The following is a 22,596-nucleotide window of genomic DNA, read 5'->3' on the forward strand; positions in this document are numbered from 1 at the left end:
ATTCATCCTTAATTTATTCACTTAAAAAATACACTTGTCTATGGGCGGAGAAACGTAGCTATCTACATCGTGTTCAATCCGAGTCGTTTCCGGCCTCACAAACCAGTTGGAGTAGAAATGAAACTGAATTCCGTTCATTTTATAAAAAACTTGCAAACTTTACATTAGACAAGTACTGACTCAATTGCAGTCAAACAGAGTAGATAAAAGTTATTTATTTGTTTGTTAAAGATGTTGAAGTGTAAAAAATAACTAAAACGATTACCTACAAGTGAGAAAATCAGATTGGAAAATAACGGAGAAATAAGGAGCTAAAGAGCAGGAAAAGACTAAAATCCAATACGTAAAAAAGGGACGAAGTAACTTAAAAACCCGCCACGGCGTATGGGTTTAAAAAAAGTTAAATAAATTTTGATTTCCTAACAATAAAACCCACGTCTCAGACCGTGGACAGTTCCTAGCTAATCTGTCGGTCATCTTGGAGATTCGAGTTCATCGAATACGTTTGCGTAAGAAGATTTCAAAAAGGAAACATAGTTCTGCATGCTCCGTGTCGTGCTGTTCGCTTGGTCTAGTCTGTCGCGCATATCATACAGCTTGGAATTATAGCGTCGCTCGGCCTGAAATGGAATTAAATAGTAATAATTAATGATATTCACCTAGGAAGCTCCACTCACGCGAAAGTGGTTTTCAGGGGCGTCCTGCATCGGATCGAATTGGAATTTAGAAATGTTGGTTTGTTGATAAACGGGCGTTTAACCAAAAGGAGCGCAAAGGCATACACCTGCTTTCTCTGCGCACTGTATTACCTTACGTAACCTCAGTTAATTGATCGACCTATAAATCAATCAATCAGTAATTTAGGCCCTCCACAGACGAGGCAAGTTGTTATCGACAACTGTTTACAGTCGACAACTTAATTAAATCGACCACTGTTAATGTTGGGAAATACGTCTCCCAAGACGAAACGTTTAGTTGTCGATAAACGGTACGTTTTGCGGGAGCCTGGGGAAGTAGCGACAACAAAAAGGAAAACCGCTGACTTCAAAAGTCGTTTGCGTCGTTGCGTCGTTGCGTCGTTGTGAGCAAGTTATCGATAACTTGCTCACAGAGGGGAGAAAGGCAGTTGCCGACAACTAAAAAGTTAAGCGACTTTCTTATGATCTTGAAAAATAAAATCAAAAACAGAGCGTAAACAGATATGCAAAACATTCAATTGGCTTATCGAACAAAAACATTTTCATTGGCTTAGCGAACGCGGATGAAACAACGTCATCTCTCCATGGAACTTTCTGGAAAGCGATCGGCATTTCACTTTCACATAATTTGATTTATGCAATCGAACTGTTTGCGGGAACAAGGAGAAGCTTTGTTTTAATCTTGCCAAGCATTGGTTCGTGAAACAAGCTGCGAACACTTTTTCAAGGTTATACGAAAGTGGCTCTATCGATAACATATTGCCTCGTCTGTGGAGGCCCTTTATTCAGTGAATGTATGTAGGTCTCAGTCAAAGTGATCATCGCGGTTACGAAGCAACTCGAGCAGTTGCGAAGAAGATGGACAAAATCAGGGCTTGAACTGGACTCGAACACATGATTGTGTGATTGCATCGCAGTTGTTCTACCATCTGAGCTATCAAGCCATCTGGGAGATGGTCACCTGTTAGTTCGCATTCTATCCCGCAACAGATGAAGGTATGATAGAAAGAATACATGGAATCTCTGGATTTCTTCAGGCTCCAAGTTGCTTCATAACTGCGATGATCACTTTCACTGACACTAATAATTACGTCAGTCAACCAACCGATTCACTGAGAATCCAACCATAATCAGCCATGCGTGGTATCACATGTGAGCAATCCTCGCAATTCAGGAAGCAAACTTCAGCAGGTGCAAAGAAGGCAAAATACTTTTAGTATTTCATCTTGAAGTTAGTTGCTAGGAGTCCTCAGGAAAACAACACGCTTATAAAAACCGATCGACAAAGGATCGAAATCGAAGGGCAGCATTTTTCTTTATTTTTTCAAATGGAAGAAATCTCTGTTTTGAAAAGTTCCGAAATTCCATTTGTGAAACCATGGTCCGCTTACTCTGCAAAGAACGGACCTTTAAAACTTTCGGTTTTCGGTTCGTGTCTAGGAAAGCCTTCCTCCTGAATATATAGAACTATGGTATCCGGAAAACGCACCTACGCTTGGTACACCTTCGGGCCGGTATGAAAATTTTTGGATTCGACACGAAAGGGTTTCATGAGGTTGCTGAAAATGTGAAGTAGTATAACTAAAACTGCTAAGTCACCTCATCCTTGCTTTTCTTGAGCTGCGCCGCTGACGCAGTGGCTCGGCCCAGCTGAGCTTCCAGGTCTGTAATGCGCGCTTGTGCAGCACGTTCCTAGAAAAACAAAACGAAACGATTTTTACAAATTTAAAGGGACTATGTCACGTTATTTTAGGGTGTTTATCACGAGTATAAAACTCGAAAATAGTAAAGCCTGGTTTTCACTATCGACGCAAGCACAAGAGCGCTTTTTTCACCGTGTAAAGGCCTGACGCAAGCAGTGATGAAAAAGACCTCTTCCAGATTTCACTGGTAGCGCCGCGTTGTAACAGAGAACATGGAACTAGTGAATCTTTGTCTATGCGTCGTGTGCTTGTGTTTTCACTTGATACGAATTTCTTGTGCTTGCGTTGCTAGTGAAAACCAGGCTTAATGTGGAATTCCTTTACTAATAAAATGATCGTTACATCTCAAAGAAGATGATTCTGAGGAAAGACGGCCTTTATCCAGGCGATGTGCCATAAACGTGAACAACGTCGGGCCGACTTTTTTTCATGATTACCCAAATGAAATCCGTTTCAATCTTGTCCATTTTTGTTCATCCATGCTTCTCTTTCCTTTTGTTTTAACGGTCTTAAATGGTTATTGAAACGTTTAATTCTAGTTTTTGGGCATTTTGGGTGTCATCAAAATACATAATTTTGCGTTTTTCTTACAATTTTCTCAAATTTGATTGGTGCATTAACTACTTTATTTTTCACTAATTATTGTGTAGGGTTGAAATCGGACATGGAAATCGGACAGTTGGCTGAAATCGGATACCTGAAATCGGACAGTTACATCAGCCAATCACATTAAGTGCACTCAGCTTAATCCACCAATCACAGAATTTATCACAATAACCATAGCAACAACCACTTACCCTACCAAACTGGGGATTTTCCAAAATAGACAATTTTTACTGGGTTGCCTATGGGCAAACCCAGTCGAGGTCTACGTTTAGTTTGTTTGTTTTCTTTTTTTTTTTTTTTTTTCCGTGTCGGTAAAAGTCTTGCCTGTCACTCCCCTGGTAAGTAGTGTCTTTGTGTATAGAGCCTTCTGCGCGTATTTTCTTAGGATCGAGAGGGTAGTGGAACTGCGTAGATTTCTCTTGTGGACACAGTAGAATCATTAACTTAGCCTGCAATGGCGTCGAAAGTCATGCAACGCGAATGGCGTTTTAGTGGATCCTTAAACAAAATATACCCTTATGGAGCTCAATAATGGAAAGTCAGTTGGATAAACTAGGCATGAATCTCAAAAGCGACGAGTACTGGACTTCGACAACAATCTATCGCCCTTCGAGACGAAATCAAAGTGAGCAGTATTTACCTGAAGTACATGGTAATTTGACACAATTGAGTTTGTTGTCTTCACGCACGCAATCAAATAGGAAGAGGTTTTCGCCTCTAAGAGCAAATATGTTGTTTGTTTCAATAAAATTTTCGCTGGAAAAGGATTCTGTGGTATTTTCTGCCTTTGTGAATTATAATATCATGTTGTGTATTGAATTTTCGAGCTTAAGGTTCAAATGTGATATGGGAGAAGTTTTTTAGTATTGCTCTGTAAGCAGGAAGGGTTCACAGGCCTGTTGGAAGCGTGCTTGAGTTTCAACAAAATGAGGCCCAAAATCAGTGAAAACTTGTGACGCAGATGAATAATAAAGTAGCTGCTATTTCCAAAATGATGGAATTACCTGGTGATAAATAACGTTGTACGCGTCTTGGAGAGTAAATTTTGACTTTGCATAAACAAGAGTTGGGCGATTGTGATCTTTGTTTTGACTTCGCTCATTTCATTGTCAAACTTGATAACACTTGACAGAAAAAGAAACTTACAAAAACCCGGTATCTTGCCATCATTTGACACAGATGCTTCACTGTTTGGCGAGTAAACATGCCGCGGTAACTTAATCACGGCGCCCGCTGAATTCCGGCCATGTCACTTTCGATTTTGCAATTTACTTGAACGTAGCAAAAATCTCCCAAAATGTTTGTCGCTGATCGTAACTTTTTATATTCTATATTCACGGTTCAAAATTAATGTTGTTTTCATGTCGTAAATATTTATTCTCGATCGACCGTCCGGGAAACTTCCTTCTGCTCTTTCTGAAAACTGTGTATCAATATTTATTTGCTTTTTCATCAATATTTGTTTTGCATTAAGCAAGCTAACAGAATCTGTACCTTGCTGAGTTCGCATTTGTTAGCGTTAATAGTATTTTCGGTCAGATGTATCTGTTTTTTATGAGGGGTTTATTGTTTTGGTCTCCCATCCCAACACTAACCCCGCGAAACAGGGCTTGACTTCAGTGAAGTTTATTATTACAAAGTTTTCGGATGCTCATAGGGCACACTTGTGGTGAAAAGAAGTTGTGAGGGAACTTGAAAATTATCAACATGTCAGCCCAGAAGCCAATGTTTCTCGCTTCTCTTTTATTTGTTATTCTTCAGAGACTGGAATGCTGTATTTCAATACCACACAATTCAGTGCCTTCTGATTTTCTGTAGCACGTACCACAGGCAAGCCAGTGTATGCTTCACAGAAGCATCTAGTTAACATTAGGAATGCATTAATTTTGTTTTCTCAGAAATTGTAATGGTTATGATTAATTGGTAACAGGACATCGTGTCGACCAATTTGGTCTGTAATCGTACACGTGATTAAACAAATCAGACTCCCGCTACGCGGTCGTCCCATTTTGTTAATCACTCGTATGATTACAGACCAAATTGGACTCCACTCAGTCCTATTACCATTATATATATAGGCCCTTAAAGGTGGCTCCAAATAGTTTCTCCTTTTTTCAAAGAAATAAACATATTCTGTCCTTAGATACAGTTAGGGTAATCATATCTAGACGAAATTTTTCCAGGGTAATAAGTACTCAACACATTTTCCTCCAAAATAACGTTACCATGGCAACGATAAGGCATTTCTTTGAGCCTTAAAATCAAGATATATTGTCGTTGTTGAAAAAACGGGACCGTGAAATCTTCCCTTTCAGGGTTACCAGATAATGTTAGAAATAATCCCTAGAATATTTAAAATTCGGCAAAATCTGTAGGTCAGTTTTTCAGAAAAATCAGTTTTTTTGAAATGCGTCTCTAATTTTTTTCTTTTTAACCTACGGATTTTTTTTTTAAATTTGAAAGACAAACGTTTTAAATTAATCTGACATGCAAAAAATGAAAAAAAAGTCACCCTACGGAAGCAGAGATATAAACGAGTAAAGTTGCAAAATCAGGAAAAATGAGGGGGTTACAATATCAGCATTTACGCATGCGTCATCTGCTCGTTCGAGTGCACGCGCGTGTGGAGCTACAGGCCAACACAAACGGATTTAAGTGACCATTAAACCGTTTGTGTACAATTTTCGTAGTTTTCGTGAATAGGAGATGTCTATTTATATTCCATACATACAGGAATGAGAAGAAAGGTGTACGATATTAGCGGTATTTCTTTATTTCTGGTGACCCATTTTAAATCATGACCTGACACGAGCAGCTTTTAGAATCGCGTGTGTGGCTTACACGCGCGCGCTCAGCTGAAAACCCTTTTTAAGCCTCTTCATCTCCTCAACGAAAACTAAAACTCTCAGTTGATCTTAAGAAACGTTGACTCATTCCAATCACGAAGCCCGCACCGGTATACCAAACTGAAACAAATATGAACTGAGGATCTTCCCTCGTTTACAGCACTACTATTTCTTGAATCAAAGGTAGCGCAGACACCCGCAACTGCTCTGTCCAATGGTTACAAGGATGGACAAAGTTTGTTGAAATGGATATAGCAAGTCTAGCTTGGGAGAAGACAACCGCCCCTCAAGAGCTGAATGGACCGGGATAAAACTGTATGAACTTTCTTTATTTCACCGACTCGACCACACTTATCTTTACTATTTTGGTCTTACCTTTACTAAAGCCTTTTCCTTCTGACTGTCAACTTGTCGTCTGGCATCAAGCACTGATGACTCAAGCTGCTGGTTCAATCGGATATTCTCCGCTCGGAGATCCTCGTGTCGTTGCTATTAAAAGAACAAGGACAAAATAAGTTAATCAAACTCGTTCCGTTTCTAGAGTTTTATGTGATCCTAATTTGAAAGCCCGCTTTCTCTAGGCCGGACAGGGCCGCATCACTTATTGGGTGGAGCGCGCGAATTGAACCTGGGCCACGAGTAGAAAGCGAATGCTCTCAGCTCTGGAAATTTTCTGCCTTGACAAGTGGCCAAAGGAAAAGAGGAAGAAGCCGAGTAATTTCCAGCAAAATTGTATTTTTAAAGCCGAAAGAATTCCAGTCATCACCAAGCTGAACAGTTTTTAAAACAAAAGGATGGTGGTACAATTGTGCCTCGCACCTGCGATTGATACAAAGACTCCTCTTTTTTGCTGATAACACCGATAAGTTCCCTGTTCTGCTGATCAGAATCAGACAGTTTCCTGGCAAAAAAAAAAAAAAAACACAAACTGGTTGAAAGATTGTGCAGAATTTTTTTTAAAAATTTTTGTTTACCACAGAAAAAAGACCTGGTAAGGAACTGCGAATCAATTTCCACCTAACCTCAAAGTACATTGTTTTGCCAAAGTCAGACTCAAACTCATAAAACACGTTGCCTTGCGGCGAAAAACTGTCGTTTCATTGGTGCACTTGTATGACCTCATAACTGCATGTCTTCTCCAGACCTGTCAATGGTTTCCAAAAAAGTCGCGCTAGAAGTGCAGGGTTTGAGAGTTAAAGACGGTCTTCTTCACAGAACACCAGAGGCTTCTTTTGGAATATGCCATGACGATGTTAATACATTTTCTTCAAACCATGGTGATACTTCTCAAGCACTTCGACATTTTTCATCGCAGTATTACTCTACTACTGCCTTCACTGATTTTAAACCAGTCAACAAACCTGTCCAAAACTTCATTCTTTGCTTGCATGCTTCTAGTCTCTTCTTGCGCCAATCTTAACTTTTCCCGAAAATGTTCTAACTGGTCAGTTTGCATTTCCACCTAAAATGACCAAACAAAATACGAATTAAAATCATAGACAGGAGGCAGCTTTTAGTAAGGAGAACAAAGGAAGGTTGTATCCTTGAAAATAAGAGGACAAACAGGGATTCACTGTCCAGAAACAACTCGGCCCTTAAAAATGAATGGTAAAGCTGCCCTTACTGAACCTCGGTGGATGTGCCTACGTCTCATAAGGAGGGACACACCTTTGGCAACGACGACATGAACGAGACCGGAAACAATAAGATTCATGAGCAAACCTTTGCTCGCTTTTAAACACTTCGGTTAATTTCGCGGCCTTATTTCCAATATAACTTCTTGAAATTACCGATATTTCAGGCTCCGGATGTTCGAGGGCCGTATAACTTTATCCAGTGGATAAAGCACTAACCAGAGTACAAAATGTACTTCATGTTAAATGCTGGCGTTACACTCCTTAAACGTAAACGTGCGTAGAGTATGTGTATTCACGGTTACGTCAACAAATCTTTGCAAAAAAAGATCCAGTGAGCAGATCTACACGCTCTCCATGTGCCTTAATAAACAGTGTAACAGTATGAAACCTAGATGTTTCCTGCACATCATTAAAAGCGTAACGTTTTGGAATAAATGCTTAGTGCCACATTTAATGGCAAGCTGTACTTTAGAGTGACGATCTTGTGGCCGTCGTCCTTGTCTTAGCTCCCATTTAGTCTTCATATGTTTAGTCTTCATTTATTTAGTCTTCATATGGGCTGCAGGGATGGCGCAGTGGTGAAAGCACTCGCCTTCCACCAATGTGGCACGGGTTCGATTCCCGGACTCGGCATCATATGTGGGTTGAGTTTGTTGGTTCTCTACTCTGCACCGAGAGGTTTTCTCCGGGTACTCCGGTTTCCCCTCTCCTCAAAAACCAACATTTGACTTGATTTACTCTCATTGTTAATTTCAGTTTACAGTGTCCCCAATTAGCGCTCCAGCGCTAGAACGACTAGACACTTAAATAAAGTTCCTTTACTTCTCTTTTCCTATATGTGATTTGTATGTTACGTAATTGCCGTCTGGTTGGCCGAAACCAACAATAGATCTTTCATTCGTTTATTATCTAGCATTTGTACATTTTTCACCATTGTTACCAATCTCTCTCGAGGTTGGTTGCAAACCACCAATTGAAGATGAAAGGCGACGAGCATGGGTACAGTAGATCCAAACATAGAATACGGCATCATGTAATAGGCTAGGACTACCACGCCACCGGGACCGCATGGAACCATGATCTCAACGAACAGCGGGTGGATTCTTTAACGTGAACAGACATTTTTCAAGTCGAGGCCTACGTTTTACCATTCGGCTTATCCAATAAGACTACCGAATAATCATTTTGCAGACACCTTTTTGATTTTCAGACGTGAAACCTTAATGCGCTTTTGCTTGGCCATAATTCCATTATACCACCTGGCGTATGTTAGTCTACCACTGAACAGTGCTGATGCGAAAGCGACGTCACCTTTTGAGTCAATTCTGATATGAGCTTTGAGTGATCACCACAGCGTCTCTCGTAAGCTAACAACCTATCCTGCGATTCCTGGAATCGAGCATCTGTTGACTGCAAGATATAAAAAGACACAGGTCTTATTTATGCAGCAATATAATATCAAGAAAAGGCTTTGTAAGATGAGAGTCAAAGGCCTGAGGTAAAGTCCCAGTTGTAGGTCGACTTACTTTGAGTAAATCTGTAAGGGGCTCGAGTTCTTGAAGTCTTTGCTGCATTTTCATTTTCACCTAAAAAAAGGACAAAAAAGGGAAACAAAGTTGGAGGTTTCCGAAATTAAAAGGAAAAGTTCTAATCCCATATTTTTCCGTGGTCCCTTTCACCTTTGAGAGAGAAAAAATTCACGCAGATCTAACAGCGTAAAAAAAAATCCAACTCAGTGGCAGAAAGCAACCGACCTTCTACTTACAAAGGGCGGTAGGCTTGAAACACAGTCGCGGGGTCAGGGAGAAGTTGAAACACGAGCATGTGCAGGCAAGCCCAGCCATTTTTATTCAACCATTTTTATTCAAGCATCAAGGTTGCGCTTGGACAAATTCCAACAAGGGTTTCCTCTTTTTTCCCACCTTGTGGAAGGAAAAAAGCTTGGGTTCTAGGCAAGATCCTAAATCTTTGTTGAATGAAAAAAGGTGCACCTTCTCGTTTTCTAAAGCATGTTCCTGTTGCTGTCGCTGGCTGTCGGCTTCGTATTCGTACAATCTGTTTTTGGTTTCTTCAGCTTCCCTGCGGTACCTGTCGATCTGTTCATGAAAAAAGTGCGAGGTAAACTGTAAACTACACCTATTGAGGAATTCACGAGGTTAAGGAATGACGACAAAGCCATCACCAAAGTGGTGGTGACGTTGTGTTGAGGTTAGAAATCTAGCCCTAAAAATATCTCACAAAAATTTTGTGAGACGACATCTCAACGAAAATTACCATCTTAATGAAACAAAGGTTATCACTTGAGGACTCGTGGAATAGAGAAATAAATGGTGGGGGAGCCGAAGGAAATCTTAAACAAGGAACTGAAGGCTGCTGAAGGGTTCCGCTTCCCGATATGTCTAGGTTTGACCCTAATTAGATGCGCGAATTCCAATAAGCGTCACGAAGTGTCCCCTTGCTTTTCTTACCAACTTCAACATCACTCGTGTCTCGGAATACAGACAAGTTACATCACAAAGTGTCTCCAAAATGCTGCTCTTTTATGTAAATATTAACTGCTGCAGTTACCCAAAGTTAAAACTAACGCTAAACTTTACCTTTACCTTATTGTTGAAAATAGGTAGCAAATGCTTAGACTTGAAGGGACACTTCGTGTTGGATGTCAAAATTGGGTGTGCATCTAATTTCGGTCAAACCTGGACATACTTTTCGCTTCAAACTTTGTTTCAGCGAGCTCGATGTAGATATCAAAACAAAATGTCAATAGACAAAAAGTAATTACTCCTTCAATGAAGCGAGAGTTCAAAAAGGGTATCTCCTTGATAGTCTTGGGACCACGAGGGCTGTTTCTATGCTACCAAAGATAAAAATTCTGCACCCGCCACCCTTTTCTAGCTACACTTTCCAAACCCGTATTTCGTACCAGCTACCTGTTCTAATTTTCAAATACCTAACAGAAATTTTTGACTTCCAAGCAACTAAGCTATGTTTCTCCTAGTCTACCCTACCTGCTCTTTATAATCACGAAACAAAACTTCGTAGTCTTTAATAGCAGAATTTAGCTCAGCGATCTGATCTTGGTTGTAGGTACACTGAACAAAAATAACAAGATCAGAGGTCTGTAAGCTTTTCTTTACATGAATATTCTTCCAAGATGGATGAGTTACAAATCAAGGCTTGTTTGAATGACGATGTCAAGGAAAAAATGTTCTGTTAAGCGAAAGAAAAAGTGCAATGACAAGGAAATTATGAACTCCGCGAATTGTCGGGTCAGACAAGTTCCTTCGACGGAACGATACGCGTAAACAATTTTGACTTATTGGAATGCAGAGTTTGTAAGTAGTGAGCATATGTAGAAAGTTAGAAACCCAGAGTGAGCGTGAGCAAAGACGAATGTTTTGTTTAGATGGCCTCGTACACACCATTAGCCTTTATGAGAATCCAAGGTATCCTCTGCCACTTTTTTGCTTGTACGAGCAAAACAGTCCATTACACCGAGAACGTTCCGCTCTACTCTTTGCGCATAGTCTGTGGGTTCGTGAACGTCCCAGAGAGGCTATGAATGCTAAAGAGTAAGAGGGGACGTTCAGTTTAGCGTCCTTATCCACGAAAAGTTGAAAATTCTACCATTTGCAAAAGTAGTTACAAGGGAAGAACTTTTCCTCAGATATAAGACCCTGCATAATAGTCTGGCAGAAGTTCGAACATGCACAGTAGTCCGGAGATATCCAACTAAGCCACAAAGCGCGAGGTGGCTTTTTCTACCTACCCTGGCTCTATGATCTGTCAACAAATGTTCACTCTGGTTGAGGTTAGCTTTCAAGGTGCGTATATCCGCCTCATAACTAATTATCTGTCCAAGAAACCAAAATTATCCGTTTACACTACCTCATTTAGCTTGCAACTACCTTCGTAAACATCTAACAAAACAATTTACTGCGACTAAGAGTGAAATCAAAACAGTGGGCACGATCCAAGATTCTTGATAAAAATTTCGGCTTTAAAGAAGTCAAGAGCAAAGGATTATGGCGGAGAACAACAAAGGAAAGCCTACTATGGCAAAGCATTGAATTTTCGGTCTGGAATAATGAATTTAAAGCCACTCTACTAAAATTCCTTTTCGCTGGACTCAAAGAATACGCCAACCTCTTTCGCATGGTCTTTCATCTCCCCACCCCAGAGGAAGCCAGGGAAGAAAGACCCTCGCTCCCTCTGGGGTGGGGAGATGAAAGACCCTGGCAACGAGGTTGAGCATATGCACTTCCTTCAAATGCTCTATCAAATAATGATGATGCTGATGTAATGATTACGCCTAAGTTGATGATAAGACCATTCTCAGCTCCTTAAATCCTCCAGACGCTCTTGTCTACCTGATTTTTGTATTCGTGAAGCATGGCTTCATATTCTTTGGCACAAACTGTCAGTTTTTTAATTTCATCTCTGTCACTTCTATGCTGTAGATCGATGCAGAAAACAAATGTTAGCAGAAAGTATAAAATTCTGTGTGAAAGAAACACATAGAAAAGTACTTTCCGTATCCACGTTTTTCAATTCAACCGTAGAAAATTATAAACAGAAGACTACCCGCTGCTTTCGCAGTCTGAATGCCGCTAAAACAGCTTACACAACAACCTATTGTAATCTTACTGCGCCTTTCCAGTATGAGGCCCTTCTGGACTGCAGTGGTGAGGCGTATAAACATTTTACTGCAAGGATGAAATTTGAATGAAGACCATGTGAACACTCTTTTTCTCTCCATGACAATGTTCTAAAAGCTGACTTTCTTTATTTGCACAAAGTTTTGACGTGTGATCATTCACGTGGACGGTACCGATCACTAAGTGCGTTGATGTTGTTTGTCATGATGTAGAAGAAAGCTCACCAGGCTAAGTAAAACAAATTGCAAATTATTGTAACACCCTGAATTCCAAAAGAATTAGTTTAGACTAAATAACACCCTTCCTATCAAGACATTCATTTAAGTAATTGCTTTGTATATAGATATTTTTTTAATCTCTTGCGAAGATGAACGCTCACGCAGCCCCTTTGGACCGACATATTTTCGTGTGTGTTGTCTTTTCCTAAATATTGTAAACGTCCTGTAAGTAGTTTGCATTGTATGTAACATATTATAAATATCTTAATGTAAGTAAACTGTACGGACACTACGGTAAATATTGGAAATGTCGTACGGTATTAAAAATTTAAAAATAATAAAAGTCAAACTAAGAAAGCACATCTATTGTCTATTTGCACTACAACGCAAATGAGAATATTCAATTGAAAACTAATAGGGGGTACTGTACAAGGTCGTTTTAAGTTAAACGGTATTTTTTTTTCAGTTTAAATAAGCATTTATTATTATTATTATTATTATTATTATTATTATTATTATTATTATTATTATTATTATTATTATTATTATTATTATTAAAAGGTGTCACTGAGCGCAAAAAAACCATGACCATCTGTAGCAATCAACACTTTTCGCTTGTAAATTATTACAACATCTAGAAAACTTTCAGTTTGAATTTCGCTTTTTTTGCAAACGTTTGACTTTCCATGACTACTTGTTAGTTGTTATTATTCTCGAAGCTATTCTACCTGCTTTTTAAGCTGGTCTATCCTTGACCGATACTCGCATACGCTGGTATGAAGTTGCGTTACTTCCGTTTCTGAGGTGTCGACCTAACAATACAGTACATAATTTTACATTTTGGCACATGCTGTAAAGTTGCGTTAATTCCGTTCCTGAAGTATTGACCTAACAACAGAGCAATTAATTCTACAGTTTCGTCCATTTCATGATACAACGCAGTAGAGTTGCGTTACTTCTGTTTCGGATGTGTTCGTGTATCAATGCAGCACATCATGTAAACTGTATCGAAAAAGAGCATGTTTGTTTTGCTTTAACGAAAGGACAACGTAGAATGTTACGTAGCACGTAGCTGGTGAGAATATGGTTGGCCTATTACAAACATTCGTTTACTGGGTCGATATATTAGATTTCCGAAACATAAGGAAGTGATGTTAAGACTATTCATTCCAATGAAATGAATCTGTGAAACGTAAGGACTCGCCAATGTTAAATGTTCACCTACGACTGACATTTAATAACAAGGTGATGCGAATGACTTGCATTAGGAAAGATACGGGGACGCATAAGAGAAACTATGACTCACTGCAGTCGATTTCTCTTTTAGACGTTGTGCATACCCAGTTGAACAAGGGACTAAAGGGAAGAAAACACGACACAGTTACATCACAGTGCCATGACAGACAGCTCCACTTCATAACTACGGCCAAACACTTATCAATCACTCTGCGAGCAGAGCCCCTCTAAAACTCAGAAATCGTGTCAAGTCGCCGCAGCCGAAGTTTCTGGGCTAGTCACTCCGGTGAAACCGGTTTAGGGAGCGCGCGTATCACATTTTTGACAAGGCGAGGTAGACTAATGGTCAAATTCGAGCCTTCAAAACGAAAATCAATATGGCGTTTAGGAGTGCGATCGAGACTTGGCCTGGGTTTGAAACGGTCTCCAAGAAACGGCTTGCGCATATTTAACAAAGACTTTACACGATTTTTGCAGAGTCTGCTTTTTTTCTCGTCGAACTAAGAAAGGTTCTGCTGGAAGGGTGCTTATCAGTATAAGCAACTTTCGTAAATCAAACCATCTCGTAGGCAATAGCCCACTTTCGATATATTAAAATTTAGTCCGAAACAACAGGCATCATCTCGAGGCTCTAGGGAATAAACTCATACAAATCCTTACATTCATTCCCCAGAGCCTTGAGATGATGCCTTTTGTTTTGGACTGAATTTTAATATATCGAAAGTGGGATATTAGTCAAAGATCAGACTGAACGTGCAATCCTAACAAGTCAGATAACTAAAAATCTGAGCTACCTTTGACTTGTACTTCTTCACTACTTCTTCATACTTCTTAAGGTTTGTCAATAGTTCTGCTAACTTTGTTTCCGCTGCTCTAACCTAACACAGGACAACCAATTTACTCCTTTCAGCTAACTACTCTGCTACTCTACTGTCTATAAATCCTACCAGACAAAATTATTTTGTTCCTTCCACGATGATTAGCGGGGGTTCCCAATACAATATCTTATCAAGTGAAGCCATGATCCTCGCAGTTATAAACGCAATTTGTAGAGACGCCTGAAAAATTCAGGACTTCAACGGGGTTTGAACCCGTGACATCGCGATACCGGTGCAAAAATTGCGCTCATAACTGCGAGGATCATAGCTTCACTTGATTTCATATCCGCAGTTCATATATGATCCATTTCATAATTATATCATTTCATCGTTGATTCATTCCTCACGGAAACCCACAAATGACCAGCTCCCAACGTCAGTGGCTTCATAACTCAGTTGGTTAGAGCGTCCCACTGGTATCGCGAGGTCACGGGTTCAAACCCCGTTGAAGTCCTGAATTTTTCAGGCTTCTCTACGCAATTGCAAAAATTGCGTTCATAACTGCGAGGATCATAGCCGTTTACTTGATTTCATATCCGCAGTTCATATATGATCCATTTCATATACATCATTTCATCGTTGACAATATCTGATGCAAACTTCTTATTACGATCTAGTTCCTCTCCTCAGCTCCGGCGTCATTTTTAACTTGGAAAATGTAAATGTTCTCATGAATAGTCCTCTCGTGAAGAAACATGAATTCGCCCCTGAAAGTTCTCATATAATACATACCAACCTTTCTCCAGATTCTTCACTATTTATAAGGAACAAGTGCATTTTCGGTACGCAATGCCATGGTACAGTCACATGCATGCTAATTTTTTCCTACATACCTTACTTGCGGCTCTCTGTTCCTCTTCATGAAGTCGCTCCTCTAACGCAGCGATATCAGCCTGGAATTAGTGCAATACAGCGTTTGTTTTAATAAAGTTACTAAAAAAAAGTTTCGCGATACCCTTGATTTGCCATTACTGTGCGTCGCGATTTGCTAAAAGTCTCCGCCCCATCACTGGAACACCATTGGTTAAATTACATCGAGCTTTGCTAGCACACATGTTTCGCTTACGTTACGATTGGCCCCGTTGAGTTTTGGAAGTTCATAGCCAGACAAGGTTGGTCTACAGCCTATGGATTGTAGAGATCGATTCTCACAAGAAATGAGCGTTTCCCAAAGAAATAGGCGAACCCAGAATAGGACTGATAGTAGTAGAAAGGAGAGAGAGAGAGGAGATAAACAATTGTGGATATGGAGGTGGGAGGGTAGTGAGATATATCAGAAAAATATAAAGCGAGAGAGGTGTTGAGAAAAAGAAATATACTCATGTTTGCATCTGGACAAAAACAGTAAATTCAGTATTCTTGGCTTCCCCACGACTGACCAGCGGCCGTGTTTTATTCACCGAAACAAAGGAAAAAGTTACCATAAGAGTAAGCATAATTTCCGTATGATCAGTTTCGGGAGTCCAACATTTGGCTTTCGAATTATTGGAAATAAAATCCAATCCTTCAGAAGGAATTCTAAACTGAGCCTTATTTTGTTTTCACCTTGAGTTGTTCATTTTCCAGTCTTAATGCGTTGACCTCTTGGGTTCTGCCGCTCAGCTTTGCTGTTAGGGCTTCGCTGTTACTCTAAAATAACAAAAAACTCTTTTTTGAGTGAAGTCACGAGACAGTAACAAGCCTACAACATACCACTGACTATGCAGAGGAGTTGTTCGCCGCTAAAATCAGAATGTTACTCCACCTGGGCATCTTTTTCTGAACTTTCCATCATTTCGTGAAGTTCTTTAACACGACTAAAAGTGTTAATAAAAGTACAGTGATTAAAAATAATTCTTCGAAAGGGAAAAAGGTAACGAGCAAAGGAAGTCAATGACAACCCACCTTTTTAAAGTTCTGATTTCAAGCTCGGCGTCACCTCTTTCTTCTTTTAAGCTTGCCTCTGATCTCTTTGTTTCGTTCAGTGCCATGTCCTAAAGGAGTTGGACACCATAATCGTTTTGAGAAAAGCGTGTTTTACGCGTGGCAGGCGATTTTCGTTGTCGGTCGCTCGTTAATCGAGACCTTAAGACCGGCGTCTTACAGAACGCCAAAACTGAAAACAGTTGGTTTGATGAACAAATAGAATCACATGCGTTTTACATTTCGATACATTTCTCGTCCGGCCAACGACCTAAAATGACCAGATTTGAGGTTATGGAGTACGTAAGGACCGGACGATAAAGCTTCAGTTTTCTGTCTAAACTTCCAAAACTTCCACGCCGGTTACACCAGTGAAATAGGTGCATAGGTGATTTACATTTTATGTCCTGAACAACTTACTGAGAAAAATCTCGAAATGATTGCAATAATGTCAAATTTTACATCCTCTCGTTAATTGTCACTGCATTTCGTCGTTCTCGACTGTGTCGAAGTGACCAAGACAGGCCCACATGGGAAAAACCATTCAACTTTGTTACAACTTACCCGTTCTGCTAGCTTTTCTTGTAAAATTTCCAAATCTTTTTCTCTTTCGCCGACACGATCCTTTTGCATTCTTTAGGATTAAAAAGGAAAAATGATCGAGGACTCAAGCGTATCCGCATATTGAAGGATTACCAATCAATAATATTGCAAAACTAATAAAACGCAAAAAGAACAGCGAGCACATGATGATCAATAATCAACGCCGACAGAAAATAACAACTCAAAAACGGCAGTCGTTTTGTTATTTGAATATCCAAAAAGTGTCTCGCTTAAATGGAAGATGGGAGTCTGGTGCATTCAATGTGGTTTCTGTGGTCTTTGGGGGAGGGGAAGACGCATAAAAAGAAAGTGATTGGGAACTCATTACAGCCAGTAATGAGCAAACACGCGAGTCTGACCTAAACTTTATTAATGCCTAAGCTGCACATGAAGGCACTGAGGAGGCAGGCAGGAGGCAGAGTGGCCCAGTGGTTAGGGCGCTTGCCTTGATCCGGGGATCCGGGGATCCCGGGTTCCGGGGACCCGGCGATACCGGGTTCAAGACACGTTCTGGCCACTGGTTAAACTTGTTCCTGGTAGTCCCTGGCTCAACGTCTCAGCTGCACTTGCAAATAGCCAACTAGCTTGCCTCCGGCCAGCTGGGGTTCTTAGCAGTTGAATGTTATGTTCTGTCGTGATTGTGTTCATTGGCCCTGAAAAGCCCCTGTGGGGGAGTGGTCAATTAAGTATCTATGTATGAATGTGAGGTTGGACTCCCAGGAATTAACATGGGGGTTGGAACCGCCCACCCCAAAGCCAAGTACATGTAGGTAGAACGCCCAAGAACCAACTTTATAAAATCGTCACTATAGTCTGTGCCTCGAATAAAAAAATCGATTTTACCTTGCAGCTTTCTTGAGGGCTTCTTTTTCTCTAGTACTCTTTTCCTGTGTAAGAAAAGATTCTCTTACGGTCAAAAAGTAAACAACGGCGTGTTGATCAAAAAATAAGCAAAAAAAGAAAGAAAGAAAAACGAGATCTGAAAATGTTTTTTCTGTACCCGCAAATTCACTCACTTATCCAGGATGAGTTAACTTGGTACTGGTTCCCTGAATACACAGCGGCTATCTTTGTTTATAATTTAAGTACGAGTTACGGTAGTCATTGAGCCATTCTCACCACCGCAAAATACAAGTAATCGAGAAGTCAATACCCCTTTATTTGAATTTTAAGATTTGACAACAACGTGAGCTTACAACAGTGAACCCTTCGTTTCCTACCTTTATTTTACGACTGTTCGTACAAATTCAGTTATAAAATAGTTCGTTCGTACGAGATGGAAAACCCTTATGATTGCGCTAACTGATATTTTGAAGCCGAAGCTTCCGTGGTCGTTTCTTCGACTCCCTATTTGGTAAACGGGAGGTAACTGGCACTTTCCTTTAGACACCTTCACGTCATTACGCCTCGTGAACAAGCCCTTCTTACCCTTTGTGCTGCTAGTAATCCCTGCATATGTTCCAGTTCTAGTCTTCCTTGTTCGCCTTGATCTTCGAGGCTCTGAACACAAAAAGAAGGCACCATCAGTGAAAAATGACAATTCTTCGAAATGATGACCTGGTATGATCGTCCTCAAATTCGATGTTCGCACACGAATTAACACTTTCAAAGAATACAAACATACTGATTTGGCAATCTTGTCTTAACAAGTTTAAAAATTAAGACATATCATATTTCAGCTTGAAGGAAATCGTATCACAATACTATTCTGTTTATAACAAATCAATTCTGCTTTAAAATGATGCTTCCACGCGCTATGAAATGGTTTTGAAAAGAACCACAAAGAGAGCGTCAGAGCAATGAAACAACTCAATAAAAAAGGGGGTGGAGGCACATGGCTGGGTTGCCAGGATTTCCCAGTGATGTGAGCAGTCCCCGTCAAGTAGCTGGCTGCCAAGAGTGAAGCCATCGATGTATTGATATGGCTATGTGACCGCAAGATGCAGTTCTTGTCAAAGCCAAGAAATGAGTCTACAATAGTTCAATGTGTTATGAGGATCAGAATCACTTTTAGTTTTTCTGTCATGCAATTCCAGAGTTTTCTAGAATTATGTTACAATCTGTTATATTCCAGAAATTTCTTTAATGTGACTCAGCAGTTTCCACAAATAGTACACCTTGTAATACACTATAAATAGCAATAGAATATTCTAGGTGCTTAGAGTAAAAGTATAAAGTCAGTCTTTTAAGAAATAGAAAAAAACTGTTTTTCCCGAGGGCTTACCCTCGTGGCTGGCTGTGATTGATCTTATGCTGAACTGTGATGAAGCTATAATTAACTGCAGTAACTATGGTGTAGATATGACCTTTGACCTTAATATATCCGGAGAGAAGAGACGATAGCCGAGAAGGAAAGTGAGGGGAAAGAATCCAGTGAATCATGGAAGTCAAGCATTGATGTCTACACAGTACAGTCAGTGAAACTTGGAGTTCGAAGTTGATCAAGATCAATACCTGTATGGCCATGAAAGACTGTAAGCCTGCTTTACGAACTGCTTAACTTAATCTTTAATCTATAATTGTAACAGTATAAAACTAATTAAATAACTGCTCGTTGTCACACTTCTGTTGCGTGCCTTATATCGTACTCGGGAGATCTTTTTACTTATGCCTCACAAGTTCGCGGACATCTCTTGGTCATTCCAGCACGTAACAAATGCATGGTTAGAGCATCCAGCTTGAGCGAGAGGGTTGTACTATTGAATACCTGTTGGCACTGTATCTTTAAAATTTTGAAGTGCTACGGAAAATAGTACCTGTTCGCATTGTCTAGTTGAATGAGATAGTCTTTGTCAGTCACGAAAATCGTCATCTTGTCCCCTAGTAAATTGTCACCAGCCAGCACGGTCTTACTTACTCTTATTTGCACTGACAGTCTGTTACTTTCCATTTCCTTGGAACGAAGTTGGTTCTGAAGGTGCGCCCGAGTTGTTTCCATTGTTTTCTTGAGCTCTTCAAAGGCAACCGCCTGATCCTGAAAGTTAAACAAATATGTTATAATTCAATGTGTCCCACAAGTCCAATAAATGAATCCCAAGTGATTCTCGCCAAGTTGCTACAGTCACTGGAAGTTGTTCAGTGTGCGATTTTCGGAATCTTAGTTGGTAAATTATACCTCTGTTTGATTTTCCTCTGATCAGTGGCGCTGTATTTAACATTATAAAACTCATTAATACTTCATCATGGGAAAACAAAAGAAATGTTTTATTAATCAATATCTGTATTTCTGATACAGCTTTCTCTTCATTTACATCTATATTTCTTTCAATTTTCACGCTTAAAAATGTCTTGAATCGCCAAAAATACCTCGTGTACATTAACACTTAAATGCTGACATTTCATAAGCACAATACAATATTCGCGCCCGTATTGTATCGGATATAAAATGTCTCGCCTTCGGCTCGACATTGCATTCTCCATTGCATTCTAAGTTGGTAAACCTTCTAAGTTGGTTCGTGTCGGCTATGTTTGACGGGTATGTACTAAATACAATATTCGCGCCCGTATTGTATCGGATATAAAATGTCTCGCCTTCGGCTTGACATTGTTTATCCGATACAATACGGTCGCTCATATTGTATTTAGTACATACCCGTCAAACATAGCCGACACGAACCAAAGACAAAGGGAAGGAAGAGGGGAAAGGATACACCATCACTTTCACTGGTTGTTCGCACATGACTGGACTGCAACCCAAACTAAAATGTTTTTTTTTTTTTTTTGCAGTTAAGCAGACGACCCACGCAATAGTAAGCACATCAATTCAATTGGAGAGCAGGGATGGTGCAGTGGTAAGAGCACTTGCCTCCAACCAATGTGGCCCGGTTTCGATTTCCAGATTTGGAATCACATGTGGGTTGAGTTTGATGGTTCTCTTCTCTGCTCCGCGAGGTTATTCTCCGGGTACACTGGTTTTTCCCTCTCCTCAAAAACCATCCTATGATTTTGAAGGGGGTAGTTTCTAAAGAAACTGTGGTGCTGCGGCGGTGGGGAAGTAGTATCAACAGAGTTGATAATGTAAATTGGCCACCGTACAGAGATTCTGAAAGCTGATGTTTCGAGCGTTAGCCCTTCGTCAGAGCGAAGGGCTCTGACGAAGAGCGAAACGTCAGCTTTTAGAATTTCTGTACGGTGGCCAATCATGAGTCGATTTGATTTCTGCACTCTATCCCCAATTAGAGCCGCAGCGCCGAATACAGTTGACAACTAAATAAAGTTCATAATCATTTGACGCAAACCTTGTCGGCCTCGACTTGAGACAATAACGTCTCAATTTGCCTGTCTCTTTCAGCCACTTCCACCTGTAACCTCTAAAGAAATCAAGTGATTGATTGAATATTAGTCATCCTCTTGAAAAAATGATGACAAAAATGAAACGGTTCTATTCTATGAATACGAAACCATGCACTCTGACTTTGACAAAGAGAGTAAAATGAAACTTCAGTTCTCTCGACAAAATTTTCGCTAAAAGCTGAAGATGGCTTCATTACCTGGAGCTGATAAGTACAGCTGTGACTCGCACGGAAGCCCGTTGAAGCCTATGACGCCAAGTATTCGCGCTCGGGACACACTACAAAGGTTTTGTTACGGCCCTGTCGTTAGTGGCACAACCCTTGATGGACAACCCAGCAGTATGAAGGCCTCAAAGCGAAAGCAAAATCTTCAGTTTTACAGAATGGTGCTCGGAACCAATAACGGACCCACGAGCGGTCGAACAGGGTAGAAACGTATTGAACAGTCATTGTTTTGCAGGTTAGGAACTAGAAGTCTTACTCTCACCTCATTCGTTGTATCGGACTGTGTTAACCGCTTTAACAGAACTTCCTGTTGTTTTAGCAAATTGTCATGTTCTTCCTGTCGAGGCAATCGGACAAATCTTCTTTATAAGGGTTGTTGTACACAGGGCAAATGCATGCAGTGGGCACAAACCACAGGAAAATCCTTCTGAATAAAATACTTCTTTTGCTTTAACTGCTATGTGGCGAGGGATTCATTTGCCATTCATTCAACGAAGCGATACAAAATCAAAGCAACTGCAAAATTTCTTTTCAAAAGCAATTGACCATCGCTTAACTTATTACTGGCTAGCAAGCAGTTTGTACTACCTCTGTAGCTTGTTGTTCCCTGAGAAGTCGCCGCAAGGCTTTATTTGTTCTTTCGAACTCGTCTAACTTTTGTAGCAACATTTCTCGTTGTCTGGTAAGGAGTGTAGTGTCAGCGGCTGACATACGTTTATCCTGAAGAATGAAAAAAAAAAAAAAAGAATTTGACCAAATAAATAGGGCTTAGAGACAGCGAGGCTGTTCCTGCGTTTTCAGGAAACCCGGTGATTCGAAACAAGGTAGGACAGTAGGCGATAAAGAAAATTACGGTTAGTTTAGGTTCACGGAACGTACAAATGTAGGAACTTGCGCGGTGTATTACCTCTCGCTAGATTTACTGAACATTTAAACCTAGTCTTTGAAGTCCTTATCAGTCGGAAGTACAAAAGTGCCTCTATCATCTCTTTTTTGTTTTTTCGTTTTTTTTATCCTTAGAGACTTCTATTGAAGGAAGATAACCATTTGCTGTATCTGTGTATCGCGCTTGATGCGACCGGCCTTGTGGCGTA

The 22,596-nt window shown here is 40.2% G+C and overlaps 1 protein-coding gene across 2 annotated transcripts in view; it reads right to left on the minus strand.

Annotated features, from left to right (window-relative positions):
- LOC138023444 (outer dense fiber protein 2-like) overlaps window positions 1–22,596 on the minus strand; it is a 35,347-nt gene continuing 12,751 nt past the window's right edge. For both annotated transcript variants that reach the window (XM_068870449.1, XM_068870446.1), the window contains exons 10-28: window positions 22,091–22,222; window positions 21,765–21,839; window positions 21,224–21,295; window positions 19,843–19,959; window positions 18,414–18,485; window positions 17,829–17,872; window positions 16,947–17,016; window positions 16,365–16,453; window positions 16,225–16,276; window positions 16,026–16,109; window positions 15,314–15,373; window positions 9,482–9,586; window positions 9,017–9,076; window positions 8,802–8,900; window positions 7,215–7,315; window positions 6,673–6,754; window positions 6,229–6,342; window positions 2,298–2,390; window positions 1–620 (exon numbers count right to left, since the gene is read on the minus strand). In XM_068870449.1, the coding sequence (XP_068726550.1) occupies window positions 474–620; window positions 2,298–2,390; window positions 6,229–6,342; window positions 6,673–6,754; window positions 7,215–7,315; window positions 8,802–8,900; window positions 9,017–9,076; window positions 9,482–9,586; window positions 15,314–15,373; window positions 16,026–16,109; window positions 16,225–16,276; window positions 16,365–16,453; window positions 16,947–17,016; window positions 17,829–17,872; window positions 18,414–18,485; window positions 19,843–19,959; window positions 21,224–21,295; window positions 21,765–21,839; window positions 22,091–22,222 (1,668 nt within the window). In that variant the 3' untranslated portion in view covers window positions 1–473. The remainder of the gene's footprint in view (window positions 621–2,297; window positions 2,391–6,228; window positions 6,343–6,672; window positions 6,755–7,214; window positions 7,316–8,801; window positions 8,901–9,016; window positions 9,077–9,481; window positions 9,587–15,313; window positions 15,374–16,025; window positions 16,110–16,224; window positions 16,277–16,364; window positions 16,454–16,946; window positions 17,017–17,828; window positions 17,873–18,413; window positions 18,486–19,842; window positions 19,960–21,223; window positions 21,296–21,764; window positions 21,840–22,090; window positions 22,223–22,596) is intronic.

The sequence above is a fragment of the Montipora capricornis genome, chromosome 2 (genome assembly GCF_036669925.1).
Source record: "Montipora capricornis isolate CH-2021 chromosome 2, ASM3666992v2, whole genome shotgun sequence".
Taxonomy (NCBI): Eukaryota; Metazoa; Cnidaria; class Anthozoa; order Scleractinia; family Acroporidae; genus Montipora; species Montipora capricornis.